This window comes from Catharus ustulatus, chromosome 4 (genome assembly GCF_009819885.2).
Source record: "Catharus ustulatus isolate bCatUst1 chromosome 4, bCatUst1.pri.v2, whole genome shotgun sequence".
NCBI classification, from domain to species: domain Eukaryota; kingdom Metazoa; phylum Chordata; class Aves; order Passeriformes; family Turdidae; genus Catharus; species Catharus ustulatus.
Window position 1 is genome coordinate 72,258,546 of NC_046224.1, and position 16,992 is coordinate 72,275,537.

At 42.0% G+C, this 16,992-nt stretch overlaps 1 protein-coding gene across 2 annotated transcripts in view; it reads right to left on the reverse strand.

Annotated features, from left to right (window-relative positions):
- Positions 1–7,111: 7,111 nt before the first annotated feature.
- The window catches only part of PDE3A (phosphodiesterase 3A), a 223,849-nt gene continuing 213,968 nt past the window's right edge, over positions 7,112–16,992 (reverse strand). For both annotated transcript variants that reach the window (XM_033058011.2, XM_033058012.1), the window contains one exon: positions 7,112–15,286. In XM_033058011.2, the coding sequence (XP_032913902.1) occupies positions 15,039–15,286 (248 nt within the window). In that variant the 3' untranslated portion in view covers positions 7,112–15,038. The remainder of the gene's footprint in view (positions 15,287–16,992) is intronic.

Genomic DNA, 16,992 nt, shown 5'->3' on the forward strand with positions numbered 1-16,992 from the left:
ATCTTCTCTTTCTGCCTTTGAATTTACAGCTGTTCCCTAATATCATTTCCCCTGCCTCACTTCTGTGCAGCTCCTAGCTGGGAAAAACTTGGATAATCTAGAGGGGACAGAGGTGAGATTTTTTAAACTAGATTTTTCTAAAATTTACAGTTATACTGAAATAATTTCCAATTCCCCAGTGAGAAAAGCACAGACTCGCAGCCATTCAGGCCTCAGTCACTGAGGGAAATCTGACCCGGCATTAAAAAGTAACCTTTGCTGGGAGCAGTCATCATCCCAGTCCTCCAGCCTTGGCAAATTTTTGCAGTGAATGGACCTAAGGTCTAATGCTTAACCTAAATGCTTTTGTTAGGAAGGTACTGGACAGGAAATCATACAACAGACTTGAAAAATTGCACAAAGAATAACAGGCCCAGACCAAACCCAAGCACCCCCATCACTGCTCCACTCCAATGTTGGGAGAAATAGTGATAGAGTTTCTAAATACAGTAATTTCATGACCATAAGGCGCACTGGACTATAAGGCGCACCCCCCGGGAGTCGGCAAATTTCACAACTTTGTAGATCATATAAGGCGCACCGGACTAAAAGGAGCATTTTTATTTTTTGCAGCGAGGAACCGCGTGGTGCGCAACAAAGTAACGAATTACTGGCAGGTGCTCAATTTGCAGACATTTTTCAAAGATCGGTGTAGCCTTTAAACGCAACCCCAGGCGCCCTCCCTGTGCAGCGGGCCCCGGCACTCCTGCCTGCCCCCGGCGCCGTCTGGCACGGCTCCTGGCTCCGCGCTGCGTCCCGGCTTCCACCTGGCCGGCAGCGGCAGCGCTTCTCCCCGCTTTCCCGGGGCTGCGCCTCTTGTCGCTGCTTTTCCGTGGTGGTGCCCGTGCCACCTCTGGCTGCCTCTGGCCGCTTTTCCGTGGCGGCGCTGGCGGCTGTGCCGCCTCTGGCCACTTTTCTGTGGCGGTGCTGGCAGTGGCTGTGCTGCATCTGGCCGCTTTGCTGTGGCCGCAGGGGCTGCGCCGCGGCCACCCCTGCTGCTTTCCCCCGGCCACCCGGGCCGCGCCGCTGCTGCTCCGATGCCGCCGCCGAGTGGGCTCTGCTCGGGGCTGTTGCAGGCTCGCACCTCTCGTTCCCCCCATGCCCGGGCTGGGGCTGCCTGGCTTCTCATTTTCCCCGCACCCAGGCCGGGGCCAGCACCACCTGGCTTCTCATTTGCCCCGCGCCTGGAGTGGTGTCACCCGGCTTCTTGTTCCGCCAGGGCCGGCGGCAGCTCCCTCCCTCCCCTTGCGGCTCCTGCCGACTGCGGCTGCCTGCTCCCGCCACACCCTCACGGCTCAGCACTCCCTCACCATCCCTCCCCCCATTGCGGCTCGCACTTCCGGTTTGACAAATGTTGCAACTTTGTCCATCATATAAGGTGCACCAGACTATAAGGTGCACTTCTGGGTTCGGGGGAAAAATTTAGTCAAAAGGGTGCGCCTTATAGTCTAGAAATTACTGTACTCTCCTTCCGTGCTATTCAGGCCTTCACTGCACATCCCCAGTGAGAGGATTCACCTCCACCTTTTGTTCCTGACAGCACCTCTCTCTCCAGCACAAATCCCACTCGGCACAGACGCAGACAGAACGGACCTAAGGCAATGGTTCCAACAGCAGCTGCAATTCTGAGCTCCCTGTTCCTGTATTGTTCCTCCCAGCACTCTTGGCAATCTCACCTCAGCCTGAACTCTCTGTCCTCTGAGGGAAACTCAGCCTGATGGGACAGGGCTCTGGCACCCCATTTCCTCTTGTTCCTGCTGACCTGGAAAGCCACAGGTAAATGCAGTCCCTCACATCTTGCATCCCTGAACACCTGGAGAACTGGAATTTCACCCAGATCCCAGATTCCTTAGGTAGTTAATCCCAGCAGGGAGGAAGAGGAACCCTGCATCCTCTGACTTAGCCCACAGCACAGACAGGAGCAGGAGCCCTCCAGGGCAGAGCTCTGGTGCTGAAGCCTCTTGGCTTTGGTTGCTCAAACACCACAGCTTTGGGCAAAGATAGGAGAAGTGTAATGATTTCTCCTGTGCTGAAACGAGGAAAAGAAAATTAAGTCCATTGCACAAGTCAAAGGATCCCAGCTTTGACACTTGTGCTCTGATTGCTCACTCTGGGTTTTATCCATGACAGGTGACACCAATTCAGAGTGCCCTTTTCCAGCATTTTTATTCCTGACTATTTCAGACATTACAAGGAAGCAGGACCTGCAGCTGTGGCAGCTTCCCTTCCTCCTTCAGCCTTGCCCTGACTTCTGAGGGGCCAGAGGCACCCACACATCCTAAAACTATCAGCACTCACCCCCACTGCTAGTACAGACATCTTCATGGTCCATCTTTGGCCAAACAAACCCCAGGATGTTTTTGCTTTCCTAACAGACTTGGCCAATTTCGTTTACATTTCTCAAGGCACCAGACTCTGTATGGCTCTGGGGTCAGAGCCCCTCTGGCACAAGAATCTGAGAAGATTTGAGGGAAGAATCCAGGAGCAAATTGAAATCCCAGGTATGCAATGAAGGCCTACTTCTGGCAGGTTCCTTGTGGCTTTTGAGGCACAAGAAAAGCCTTTAGACCATAAAAATATACGTGAAAACCCCACACTGAGCAGTTGGCTTAAAAGTTGCTGCACTTAATGTTACAGACACAGAATTGCTTTTGGATTTGGTGTTTCCTCCACCCACACAAACACATTAAAAGAGTTAAGTGTGGAGTTCTGATGCTCAGTTCTTCCCATCTTATTTTGGTCACTTGACATAGCCAAATCCACAGCAATGCTTATAAAAATGAAAAGCAACTTCTCCCACTTTTCAAGTTTCCAGGTTAAGAGTCCTTTTAAGAACAGGTTAAAGAAGAGGAAAAAAGCCCAAGACCTACTATCAGCTAGTGTACAGACCACCTGTTTTCCATAGATTTTTCATTACACCTGATGACTTCTCTAAGAAAATAAATTTGTATGTGTAAAAACCCATCCAGAAGGGGCAGGTGTTTGAGCCCACACCTTGCAGGTAAAGGATCAGAGGAGGAGTGGCACAGAGGGATCCAAAAGTGCCCAAGAGAGGTTCAAGTTCACTGTGTTTGGGCAGCATTATTTGAAACCAAAGCACTCTGCAGCTGCCCCAAGCCTGGAGTTTACAGAAGCAAAACCATCTCCCTCCTGGTTCGTTTTCCGCCTCCTCTCATCAAGGGAGAATCACATCATGCAAATGACAATAGATAAGATGGTAACACCAGTCCAGTGCCCCCAGGATTGCTGGCACCAGGGTTCATTCCCTCCTCTGGCTGACAGAACTTAAACCCGGGTGTTGTGGGATTTAAGGAGCAAAGCCCAGCTTTGCCGCTTGCTGTTCCACTGCCTCCCATGTTTGCAGAGGAGGAAGATTGCTGGTTTACATCCCAAAGCAGCAGCTGTGGGAGTACTGCTGGAAGCCAGGACACCCTCCCCTTCTCAGATACCAACCTGACTAGCTAGCCTCACACTCCTCCAGGGGCAGAAAACCCACAAACCAGTAAAAAATGGGTATTTTACACCAACCAGGACCCATTTCAGAGGTCAAATATCCCATGCTGTGTTCCTGAGCATTTCCTTTGACAGGGAAGTAAACCTTCACACATGAAGGAGCATTTAGCTTGTAATAACATCTTCCATAAAACTTCCCACATGAAAGCTCAGAGGTTTGTAACATCCTCGGTAGCACATAGCATATAAAGTATCAGGTCCGTCGGTACAAGGGCCACAGCAGAACCTCCTGCATAAAGGGCCATTTCCCTTGTAACAACATCCTCAGTAAAACTTCCCAGATGAAGGACCAGGTCCAGTGTGACACCAACCTCCGTGCAGCAGTAAGCACAGCCTTTATCTGCAGCTCACAGGATCAACGCCCGCAGCAGCCCTGGGAAGAAAAACATGGGATTTTGGGGAATCAGGGAATGGAGGAGCTGTGCTGTCCCAGCTCTGCCTCCTCTGCCAGCAGCAAGGGGAGATGCAGCTCTCAGTCATGAGATCACTTCAGTTCAACCTCCCAAAATCACCTGGCAACACTTACTATGAACCCCAAGGTCCCAGTGTATCATCTGTGTACTATCTCATGAAGTTCAGTTTTAAATCAACGATTTTTGTGGGATAAAATCTGTGTTGGGTCCAAGAACTGACTCTAATCCCTGTTACCTGAACTGTCCAGCTGTAGGATCAATATTCAAAATAAACATTGGATCCTTTAGGGCAGAGTCTGTCACCTTCTGTAAAACACAGAGGAAGAGCAAGGCTCTAAAGGCAGCCCCTGATGCTGCCTCCAGACCCTGCTACTGGAAACACTGCCCAGGATTTTGTACAGATGGGTTTGAGCCTTTGCACAGCTCCACAAACCTGAGAGACTGACGAAATAAACCAAATGATTGATTTAAAAGGACACTGATGAGGCTGAAAGCCCCACCCCAGGAGCTGGAATTGCTGGTGCAGGGCACAAGGTCTGAAGGAACACTGCAGCCCTGACATTAAAATCAGCAAAAACAATGACCAAATAGAAACATATCCTTACCTGGTCCAATGGCCCCATCTCTGGCTCATCCTCACAGGGGTTCCCTGCTCCAGGGAGGAATCTCCACACAGCCCCGGAGACCTGAGCTAAGATGCTATCCTACCAGCAGAGGACAAGGGGTTAACAAAGCTCTTGGACACATTCTGTCCTCAGTGGTTTGACAAAACATCCATCAATGTGGATCTTTAATAAGGACAGCTTGCACCTAGGCTTGCAATAGAAAAGTCTCTGTTTTAATACGTTTTGATATTAACAGTGTTTAAACAAGATTTACCATGAGCTCTGTTTCTGTATTCCAACCCTGACAACCTGTATAAACACCTCAGAATAAAATAAACAAAAGAAAACAACCTGTTATTTGTTAAAATGCATTCCTCTCCACATTTTGTCTGCTGGAAACATTTGACGCTATGACTAAGTAGTGACCCAGACTGTCATCAATGAACATAAGTATGCTAGCAGTTACGTCTTTAAGTCCAGACTTATGAAGAGCCTACTGTTCTTTCAATGTCATTACCAACTGGAGGTCACCAAGAGCACTGATGCTGTAACACAGCATTTGAATCTGGTGCTTAGTTGTTCCTGTGTCAGCAAAAGTTGGGAATTCAGGTTTACATTTTATCTACCTGAACATGCCAAATGTCCTCACAAATTCACAGACTTGCACACTATTTTGGGTTGGAAGGGACCTAAAGCTCCCCCACTTCCAACCCCTTGCCTTGGGCAAGGATGCCGTTCACTAGACCAGGCTGCTCAGGGTGCCATCCAACCTGGTCTTGAACACTTCCAGGGAAAATTGACACAGGATGCCCCCTCCAATAAATAGGATTAAGAAAAAACCAAACCAAAGCCAACAAAACACAAACAAACAAAAAATATACACACAACCCCCTCAACAAATGAACAAACAAATAAAGAAAACAAACCAAAAACCCAAGTACTTAATACATTCAATGGATTCAAAGTGAACATCTCACTCATTAAGTGTTTAAACTGGATGCAAGATAAAACCCTTTAGCTAACTCAGTCAGCTCTATTCTTGAGTTCAACTTTCTATGGGCATCTTTCCTCCACTTCAGAGGTTTATAAGAGAAATCTAACTTGGATCTTACAGTCAAACCTGCATCAAATGACAGGCTGACCTGCTTTTCTTGATGGAAATACAATTTGAAATCCAGTAAAAGTCCATGTCAGAATGCTAGAAGTCATACAACTTCTGAGAGAACTAATTTGTTTGCCTTCAGTAATTATTTTCTAACCTACTTTCATGGAGCAAGTTGCTATGCAAAACACCTTTCCTGAGCAGCAGGTATAGAGGTGAAGCTGCCACAGCCCTAGAGCTTCCCTGGTACCCAGCCAGCAGCTTCTAAATCATGGGATATCACCCCAACAGTGGAATGGTCCCCCAGCCAGGAGTCCTTTTCATATTCTGGCACTTTCCATAGATCTCTCCAGCTTTATAACTGCTGGACATGTCTCCAAAACCTCTACACATCATGTTTTGATCCACTTAAGAGACAATCAATGCTGGTTGCCCATGTGAATGTACATCTTGCTTTCTTTAAGAAACAGCTGTTAAAAAAACAGAAAGAGACAAAAATTATCCAGTGTTTTGCCTCCTGTTCTGGTGCACAAGATAGCAGCACAAATGGAAGGCAACTTTGCATTTAGGAAACGGGACATTTGAAAACTGACAGCCAGATATGTGGCTGATACTCTAGAGGATTTTGAAACCTGTTAATTTTTCACTGATAGGAAAAGAGACCTTGAACACATGGTTGATATAGGTAATTTTTATGCAACCATTTCAAATCAATTAGCTGAAGAGCTCTCCAGGTCTTGATGAAAGTAGATAATAAAATTTTAAAATGGGTAAAATTTTTGTCAGCTGTGACTTACTTTTTTGAAATTAAAAAAAGTGAGCAAAGACGGCTGCTAGATGTCAATTCTAGCCCACATAAAAAATAGTAAAATTTTACTCTGAAAAATGACAGCATACTTACCAATATAATGGCAAGAATGTTGATTTCACTCACTGATGTCCCACTTGAACAGATTATTTCTATGATTAATGCCGGAAATTGTTAAGGTAACACATTTCATTTTCTCTGGAAGTGTTAGTCACTCTGCATTGCTCAATGCTGCCATGCAATACTGACCACATTCAATCTGTATGGTTCATATTAATTGCATTGAGTAGTACACTGGTCATCATTAAAGAACAATGGTTATAACAAGGTTTTCTACAGATTGGCTGAGTCACAAAGCATTTACCATGGGATCTATTAGCAATCTGAGCCAAAGTGCAGAATTCTGCAGGTAAAAGTCTGAGGAAATCGGATACCAGTAAACACGAGCTTGGCTCACTAACACATACCAAGCAGGGCTGGCAGCTAAAATGATGCTTCAATATATTCAAGCTTTCACTGGGTTTTGACCAGAGTCTAAAGAGGGTACAAGTCATTTGTAATCTGACACTTAAACTGAAAGCTGGGCACTGAAAGCAATTTTGTTCAGTAAAGTAAAAAGAAACACAGCCAACAGGATACCACAGAATTATATTTATGTTGTACATTTGTCTTCACATTGCAACATCCACATTGTTCATTTTGTGACAAGTATTTCTAATAATTTTGAATACATATTTACTATATAATACATTTTACCAAGAGGCACTTCCAGTAATTCTGGCAAAAAGGAGCTTCATTATAGTGTCTAACTTACAAAATGGTAAAAATAAATAATGTTTATCTAAAAGATTTTTTTCCTGTACAGAATCTATTTTGTACAAAACATTTATCAGCCATTAACTAAATCACTTAACAAATACTTGTGAAGAGAATATATTAAGTATTGCTACATGTATCGAGTGCAAGATACTAGTGAAAGGAAAAGAATTATTCTGTTTATGAAAATCACCTAAAAATACAAGGCCTTGTTCCTGAAGGGTTTAGAAAGGAGAAGCTTGGTTACAATATTGACAATATATAAATATAAATTAACATATGTAGTACTTAGTGAAAAGAACACTGTGTTAAAAACTGGCATGTACAAATCCTAAACAAGATGGCACTTTTCTGCATTGCCACTTTGGCTGGCAGTTATTTTTTAAAATATTGCTTCAAAATAATTATAAAGGTACACAAAACCCTTTTCAAATAGAGCCGTATAAAATTGCACTCCCCCCACATTTTTCTCACCTTTTGAAGTGAAAAAAAAACTCAAGGAGGGATTAAATTTGTAGTACACAAGTGATTTGTGGAATCTTGCTACTATAGCTGAGTCTGAATAAGCATCATTAAAATAATTTTGCCCCGAGGTTTCAGGTCAGGAGTCAAACCTCACAGGACAGGATGTAAGACAACCAAATTTCTCAGTGTTTCCTGAAGTAAAAGAACTTTGTCTGGTTGCTGTCAATTTCAAAATAAAAAATGTGTATAATTTGGCCCTCAAATCTGGTGGGGGTCAAGTGCCTAACTTATATTGGCACACCCAAGATTTTGATTCAGAAAGGGTTGTATCTTGCTAGGTTAATTTCTCAATTACTGTACCAAAATGGGATTTTTAATCTTTTTCAATCACATCTTCTATACGATATGCATGCTTGCATATTGTTATCCAGACAGGCCAAACTGTATTGGAAAATAATTATTTTTGGAAGGTATTTCTTCCACAACTGGAGTCACAGGTGAAAAAATGTGTTTTTGTTGGAAAATGTCCTAGATGTTCTTCTATCAAAAGCACTAAAAAGAAAAAAAAAAAAAAAAAAACCAACAAAAAAAAGAAAACTGCCACCCATTCGTGAAAAAGTTAATCTGTTAAACAAATGTAACCCACAGTATGAATCACGGCTTTTTAAAAAGTGAACTTAAATTACTTTCCATCATGCAAACATCTGATATTGATTATTCAAGAGAAGAAGACTTAACTTTAGAAAAGTAATGACCAAAAGTATGCTGACACGGTTGAAATATTAAAGATATCATCAACATCACATAGCAGTTATTAAGGTTGCCTTTGATCTTTTGGGACACCATCTGCAGTATCAAGGTTTACAAACATGTATGAATCAACGTTTTGCATTCAAATACAGGTTTTCATTGTGTTTCAGGATCAGGCAGGAATTTTGAAAAGGAAATTTAACAGACTAGCAGGCTTTCTACCTAAAGCAGTATGTACACACATGGCAAACTGCTCACTGTTTTCTCTCTGATTAGATCACAGAGCTTTAATTTTTTATTTTTTTAATATATATGTATATTTTTTAAGGAAAGCATGGGGGGAAAACGACTAGGGTCAGAGGAGACAAAAAAAGCACAACCAAAAATCTCCCAACTCCTTTAAATAAATACTTAAAAGCAAAGAGCAGTTGCTAATTCACATCAATTGTTTCTAAGCGTCCACTGCAGTAAAGGAAGACAGTGTCGAAAACTGAAGCTATTATTTGATCTGATTTCCGTGGGTTTTGCCTCAGACAAGAGGAGGATTCAGTCATAAAAGGACACATGGCCTGCAGCTGTGGCAAAGTCCTGTATACCTGCCTTTATGCTTCCAGACAGAAAACAGAAATATTTGGGTTTCCTTGACTAGTTCAGCGCTCGAATGCACCTCTTGTCACACCTGCAGATTTCAGAGGTGCTCCCCAGAGCACAAAGGCTCCCTGTGGCTTCCAGGGCAGAGCAACTCTCCTCTGCTGCCCCATTCCCACATCTCAGATGCACACCTTTGGAAGCAAGAAACCGCTGGCACTGACTAGCAACCTGGAAAGCTCAAGTGAAATATTCTTTGTGCTTTCCTTCTCTTGCACCAAGCAAAGTTTTCCTTAATGGAGGAAAATTAAACAACTTCAGCCAAAATTTCTTCTTGATTTACTACATCCTTCAGTCTGACAGACCTCATCCAAGGCCAGCTGGTTTTTCCTGAACTGAGCAGCAGTTTTACACAAGCAAGCACTTGGGAGAATGCCTGCATACACCTCAGGTGACACTGGCAGCGTTTGAGACTGCACTGTGCTCACCATTTCAGTTTTATCAAAGAAGTACTGTTAACCAGCTCCAGCCCCCTTTTGTCATTGTGAAAATGAGCTCTCCAGAAATACACCAGCACACCTGCCTGCCAGGAAAATCCCACTAATGGCCTCTGAATAAATCATAATTAAGTTGTAAATGGAGAATAATTCTTACACTGCTCCCTCCAACATTGGGACTCAATAACTACCACAGCAAGGGCTAAACCCTGCTTTGATTCACCTGCAGAGGAATGTTGTTTTGCTAAAAGAAGGTGATGAAATTCAAAGAAAGATTTACCATACTAAATTGCTTTCAAAAGTACTGGTACTATTTTGCTCTAAATCAAAGTTTGACTCCAATAATAATTTGGCAAGCTCTTCCAATGTTTCTTAAGACATCTAATTTCTATTATTCTTTCACCTGTTCAAAATCATGTATTTAGCATGTATTTTTCTCCAAGATTCCCAGACATTCTTACTCGTTGATTCACTGAAAAACAGGAAAAAAATTTCCCCCGCTCTAATTAATGGGAATAATGATCTTCTCTGATCTGACAGGACATACATAGGCTTTGCACAAATCCTTCATTAAAAACCAGGACCAAGCACAAACCTTTTGCTGCATTAGACTTATGGCTAAGTTTTCAAAAATGCTTAGGGTTAATTTTGAAAACTGACAAAATCCTCTAGGATTCCAAGTCCAGCTAGGCTCAGGTTGCTGACAGCTCACAGTTCAGCAGCACTGGATGCTGATAGAGCCCTTAAAGGCTCTGCCACTGACTAATGCTCAATTTGGCAAGGTCCTTGCCTTCTTCACGCTGCATTTTGCTTTCCAGGGCATTTCTGAAGAAAGATGGGGCCAGAATTTCAGAAAGAAAAAAAAAACATATTAGCGATAAAGCAGACAGAAATTTAGAATTTAAAGAAAACAAGTGAACATATTGTCCAGCATGGAATGCACAGAATTGGACTTGGGAACAAAACTTGCTTAGATGCCAAATGGTACCTTTAAAAGCATCTACTTGAACCTCTATAGCCTTAATTTTCTTCCATTTTCAGATGGCCAGGATCTTAAGAAATTCTAACAGTGGTGCACTAAGGTAAAGACCTAAATCCATCTTTAGGCTGATGATGATGCAAAGAGGACTTCACACATGATGTTAGAATAAAAACTGATGAAAATTATCCTTGCATTATGAACAAAAGCATTCTGAGATTACATCTACCCTGGGAACCATTTCCTGCCATAATCTGACCATGTTTGCTGTGAGAACCAGAGCCCTGCACGATGTCACAGGAGAGGCCTTTGGTGACACAGCTTTGTGCAAAACATTTCACTCACAGAAGAAGGCCATCCAAAATCCCTTTTCCCTAGGTTCTAGCCACTCATTTCTGATGCACAGCTTGCAACATCTCATCAAACACCATTTTCCTGCTGGAAGAAGTAGATGTTTTTCACAGATGTGTCAAAATGCTCTGCACACTAGCTAAAAACTAACCAAGATTTTAGAATTAGAGCATAAATACAGAGCACAGTTAACTATGGTTCTTTGAACATGGTGGAAACTATTGTTTTTAGACACAGCATATTTGGTATCTTAGAAGCTAGTCTCTTACACTCCTCCTATAAGAAAAGGGAATTAAATACTTTGGGGTTTTCACACTCCCACATGTTCCCTCTGCAACACAAGTGTAATGAGAGAAGTTATATTCCATGATAAACACTATGTGGCTACCAACAAAAGTGCCAATATAGGGACAAAAGTGTTTACATGTGCTTGCTATGTGACACAGAATCCTTCTGTCACTGCACTGGGGGCTGCAAGGACTGCACAATCCTCCTATTTCGGGCAAACTTCTAGACTAGAAGAGAACAGGATCAGACACCAAGTGCCATTAAAGTGGGGAACACAAAATATCCAAATGGAAAAAATCATCTAACCTTTATCTTCCTGTTCTTAAAGAACAGAAAACTAAAATACTTTGGGTTTGCCACTGCAAAACACTGATTAAATGGGGGTTGCTTTCTTTAGTATCTAGCACACTGCTGTACATATGGTATATATACCAGGAATTCATATCAACATTGTAAACATCCCACCCAAAACATGAGTATTTTGCTGATTGAATGCAATTAATTTTCTTTAATTTGTTTTTTCTTCCTAAAATATTTCCTAGACTGTGGTTTATTTGGTGCTTGCAAGACCAAAGGACTACACTAAGTGGAAAACCTTCAAGATATGCTTCCAAAGACTGCCATAACTGCAGGAGAAAATTTTTCTCCTTTGGATTAGAAAGTATTATAAAGCCCCCTAAATTATCCACTTTGTTATATATGAATCCCAAAGCACTACCCCCCTAAAAAAAAGGAAAGGTTTCATATTCATCTCTTTGGTGTTTCCTTTTGTGTTATATCTAAGCCAACCTGGTGATTGCCTGATCATTGCCTACCAGACATGCATGTCAAAGACTGAGAATCAGATTCATAAGGAGGGGCCATCTGCACAAACTGGATTACTATGGAGTGGGGGGGAAAAAAAAAGTCACCTCTTACCAAGCTGAGCACTCACAGTTACTTCAGCTTCTTCTCTGGAATTTCTTTCTAGTTTGGATAAAAACAGCAATCATTCTCATTTTAAGTCTGTCAGCAATTCCTTCACCATAAAGGTCCAGTTCAATGACTGTTCCCTTCAACAGGCTTGGGTATCAGTGGTGTATCAATTTCTAACAGCTGCCTTGGCAATGCACAAAACCAAATTACAAGCTGACAGTAATTTTTACTTAATGCCAACCAAAAAATATGATGGTTTTATTTCACCACATTCTTAGATAACTTTTCTTAGTTATTCTTTGTTCTTTTCAACCCTATGAATGCCAGTTTAGAAGAATATGTGAAAACCTACTTACAGGATTTTTGCCTCATTCTTGAATCTTCTTCATAATTTTACCAACTGGGCATCCACTAACACTTGCTGTAATAGATTTTTTCATCTTCCAGCAAAGGCAGTATAAAAGCCAGTATTAAAATTGAGTTGCAGTGATTATGCACTGAAAATCCAGAAAGAAGTTCTTGGAGAGGGGATATTTTAAAGCATCTCTGCAAGTTTAATTTTTAAAGGACAGAATGAGAAATAGTAAATCCTTCTCATACTCTAAGGTATGCATATCTCTTGTACAAGAAAAGCCCAAATAAAATGATCAAAGTGAAGAGATATGAAAACAATGCAAGCTGGTTGAGACTTGCTGAGATCTTGAAGACAGCTTTCTTCTTTTGAATGTATTCTGCTATGTCCCTTCCCTTTAAAATAGCAGTGTGATTTGGATCTTTGTTTTCCTGATTTCATTAGAAAACACTTCCTAAATATTCCTGTTGATAAGATCATTCAGAACCCTGCTCCAGCCACTCTGCTGAGAGGCAAACACATTTTCTGTTGGTAAGACTAGGACAGGACAATATCAGGCAAATGCAAGCAGTAAAAACCCAAAATCCTCTTTTGAGCAAAACCTCATTCTGACAGAAATGCAAAGCAAGAAGGAACTCTGAAGTGATAACACACGTTTGGCTTTGATAGAGAATATTTTCCAACATTTTGGGAGGTGTCAACAGGATCATGAAATTTGGTGAATGTGTAACAATAGCAAAAAGTGATGGGTGTAATGTCAGAAATTTAATACAGAAAGGACTTCAACAAACTGCCTTTCACAAGAAATCCTACTCTCACAAGCAACCCTCTTCTTGGTAATGGGCTGCAGAATCAAAGCAGAAAAAGCACACATAAGTCAAAGGATTTCTCAGAGATACTGAAGTTTATATATATAACTCTTCCTGTGGGAACAAATCTCTAAATTGTGGGGTACTGGTTGGTGCTACCAGTCCCCAAGAGCATTTATATTTTAAAGCCTTGATCCTGTAGACCGCTGTTTTCCAGAAGGGTCTGTACAAATTACTCATGACTTTATTAGTGGGGTTGGGAAATGGCTACACTGTATAAAAATGTTTTTGTATTTATTTTTAAAAAAATTATCTTTACAAAACAACTTTTCCCTTTTTTCTTTTACTTTTTTTTTTTCTTAAAGATATCATTATCTACAGGAACCCATAAAATTTTTTCCATATTTACATCTAGATAGCTAATCATTGACAAATATATTGTGAAATAAAATATTGAAAGTGAATACCCAACCTTTTAAATAGACATTTGGCTCACAGCATAAACAACAGAGAAAACAAATGAACAAAACAACAACAGAAGATCTGCTGTTCTTACAGGCCTGATCTTTTTCTTTCTCTTAAAAAAATAAAAAGAAGAAAGAAGGAAAAAAATATTGGTGGGATCAAACATGCTGCTTCTAAGCAGAATGCCAGCAACAAACTGCTCCCATCCAGCACCTCACCTGAACCCCAAGCTGTCTGAAGCTCAACCTGTGGGACATCCACATGCCAGGAGTGGCCCCTGTCCTCATGCAGCTCTTCATGCACCCTTTGCCTTTTTCTGAGGAAGGCTTCCCTTGTCCCTCACAGCAGTTTAGCTTTGTTCTGAAATGAGACATTTGGTCATGGATGCCCAGGGGCTGGGGGTGCCTGCAGCACCCTTTCTCCTGCCCCAGCATGGTGCTGAGCCCTTCACATCTGCAGAGGGACAGGCAGGAGCAGGAACACCTTGCTGTGCAGCTCCCTTTGGGAATCACCCTCCTGGCACATCCCTTGTGCCCAGGAGGAGGCACAGCTGGTTAGGGCCAGAGCAACAGCCTGGGCCACAGCTGGATGGCTGCTGCACACAGCTGGAGTGCAAACTGGGACTGCAGGGCTAGGGGAAAGCAAAGCTCCTCGAAATTGTTCCCTTGCAGGCACGGATTCTCTACAATTCTGGCCTTCTGTTTGTTGTGGTATGCTGGGACATGTGCTACAGTGTGATAAGAACTCAGCCCATGCTGGATTTCCTTACATCCACTCACACTTGGAAACACCCCTTCACTCACACAGATGTGTTGGCATGATATATCAGCACTCATGTGAAGCTTTGGAACTTTTATCCCTCAGCATTAAGAGCAAAAGCTACCTAACTGGTACCTTACTGTTAATTGCAAATGTGCTTCAGAAGCAGCATTTCCTTAGATAAGTTTCTCCTGTAAATATCACAGTGACCATAATATATCATTAAAGGTATTTTGCTGAAGTGTGCAGCCAATAACCCTGGCTATATGTATATATTTATATAATTCCACCCACCCCCAAATCTCTTCAAAGAAAGTCTGTAAAGCCGGTGTTGCAGTGTGAAAGCTTCCTTGAGCATAGGAGTTTAAACAATGTACTTCACCATAAAAAGGAAAGAGAAACAAATTGAACAGCTGTAGGCGCATTATCCAATACTTCTACAGTGTTGTGTCTAAATGCTGTGCTGGCTTGAGAAAGAGTCTGTGCACGAGTCAATCTGTCCTAAAATACTGCTGTAAATATTGTCATTGGTTTGGTTCTACAGTTGTGTTCTCCTCTTTGTCCTTCTTGGCCTTCCCTTTCTCCTCCTCCTCTTCCCTGATGGCCTGGATTTGTTCTGAAGATTGGTGCAGTGGGGATTGCTCCGTGCCTTGCTTCTCGGACCCAGCTAACCTCTCCTCATCCTCTATCACTTTCTGCCACATCTTATGGTTCTGAAGCAGGTGCTGAGTGATCTGACAGTAGATTTTCCTCCTCTTGAATTTCTTCTTTCCTGTAAAACACCACGTGACATTAATGTACTGGAGAAGGAAAAGAGACTGAAGGCATGGGAAGCAGAGAGCACTGTGACAGGTTTTTAAATGCTAAAATGTAAACAGTGCTAAAATTCAGGAAGCTGTGCCTCTCCAGATCTTGGGGAAAGCAGACTGTTTTCCTGAAGGTTGAGCCCCAGCTTCATCCTGTCCCAAGGCTGCATGTTGTGCCTGACTCCACTGCTCACAGAGCTATCTAGTCTTTGAATGATTACACATAAAACATGCTGCTGAGCTGGTTCTGCTCATTTTATATCAAGTTCTTAAAGGCTCTGATCAACACACAATAAATTCTGTGCCCTCCTCACCCCCAATAGATCCCTGCTGATTATCCTAGGGAAAAAAGAAAAATCATGATTTTGCTTTCCTATGTTCCAATTTCAAAGTCATCTATCACTCCATCATCGCAGTGGAAGTGACCTTAAACCTTAAGCATGACATTGCTTTGGCACCAGCCTGAGCACCAGAGAAGTCCTCCTATAGCCAGAGACTATCAGGGAATTTGCTTCTCTTTAGTTTTGAGGCACCAGTCCCCTGCTCTCAGTCCATGAAGTGTTTTTGTCCCTGGTGGGTCTCATGGCTCCTGCACAGCTGACACTACAAGTGTTTTGCTGTCTGAACGGTGGCTTTTTTCCCTGTCAATGCAGTAAGTCCAACACAGAATCACTAAAGACTGAGTCTTATAGTTGCATAAGTTCTTATACTTGCATAAGACCTTCAGGCAAAACACATGCTCCTGTATAGTAAAAAAATCACTAAAGGCTACTTTAAGGTTGTACCTCTTAAATGTACCTCAACTGCTTCAGTGAATTATCAAGACCTAGATGAAGTGTTTTTGTATTTCTATCTGCCTAAAAGCATTTTCATCAAAAGATCTTTACCAACATCCATACCAGTCTTATGTCTGTGCATCTGACATCTCAGCCTTTTATTGTTCCATTGAGAAAGTTTAGAAAGCCCAAAATTATGTTGACCACAGGTGCACATTTCTAAGGAGTTGTGAGGCCCCTATATGGACACAAAAGTTGTCATAGAATCTTGAGTAAGGTCCACACAGCCACAGAGAATTGAGAGGACCTGGAGACAACAATTTGCCACACATTATTTAGTATGATTGAGAAGAGGAGCATCCCTCACTTGGTACAAAGGAAGGAGAAAGAATTTGTTGAATATTGCAAAACTTCTGATACATTAATTTTTCAGGTTTTGAAAACCATAGTCTAAAAACCACCAGGCTGAATAGTAAGGTACTATAACAGGGTAGAATGTAAAAAAGAAAACAGAAGATTACTAAAATCAGTCTGTTTGTAATGTGAAAAGGTTTAATAATAATCAGTGCTTTTAACCTGAAAACAGTACTGTTTGACTCCATTGATAGTAATACAGAAGATAAGTGACTAGAGATATTAGATGAAAGGAAACCAAGGATTTCAGAGTAAGGGTAGACACTCCATGGGCATATGAGAATATCCTTCAACTTTTTTTTTTAATACAGCAGTACCAGTTTCAGGCTTTGGGCTCTGTGTTAATTACCAGTTGCATACATGTCCTCTTAGCAGGCACTTCCAAAAAGGCTAATCTGCCACAAACTTGTGGTGCTGCCTATTACAGAACTGTAATAGATCATAAGGTGCTAAAATAACCCATGTGCGTTATATTACTTGAT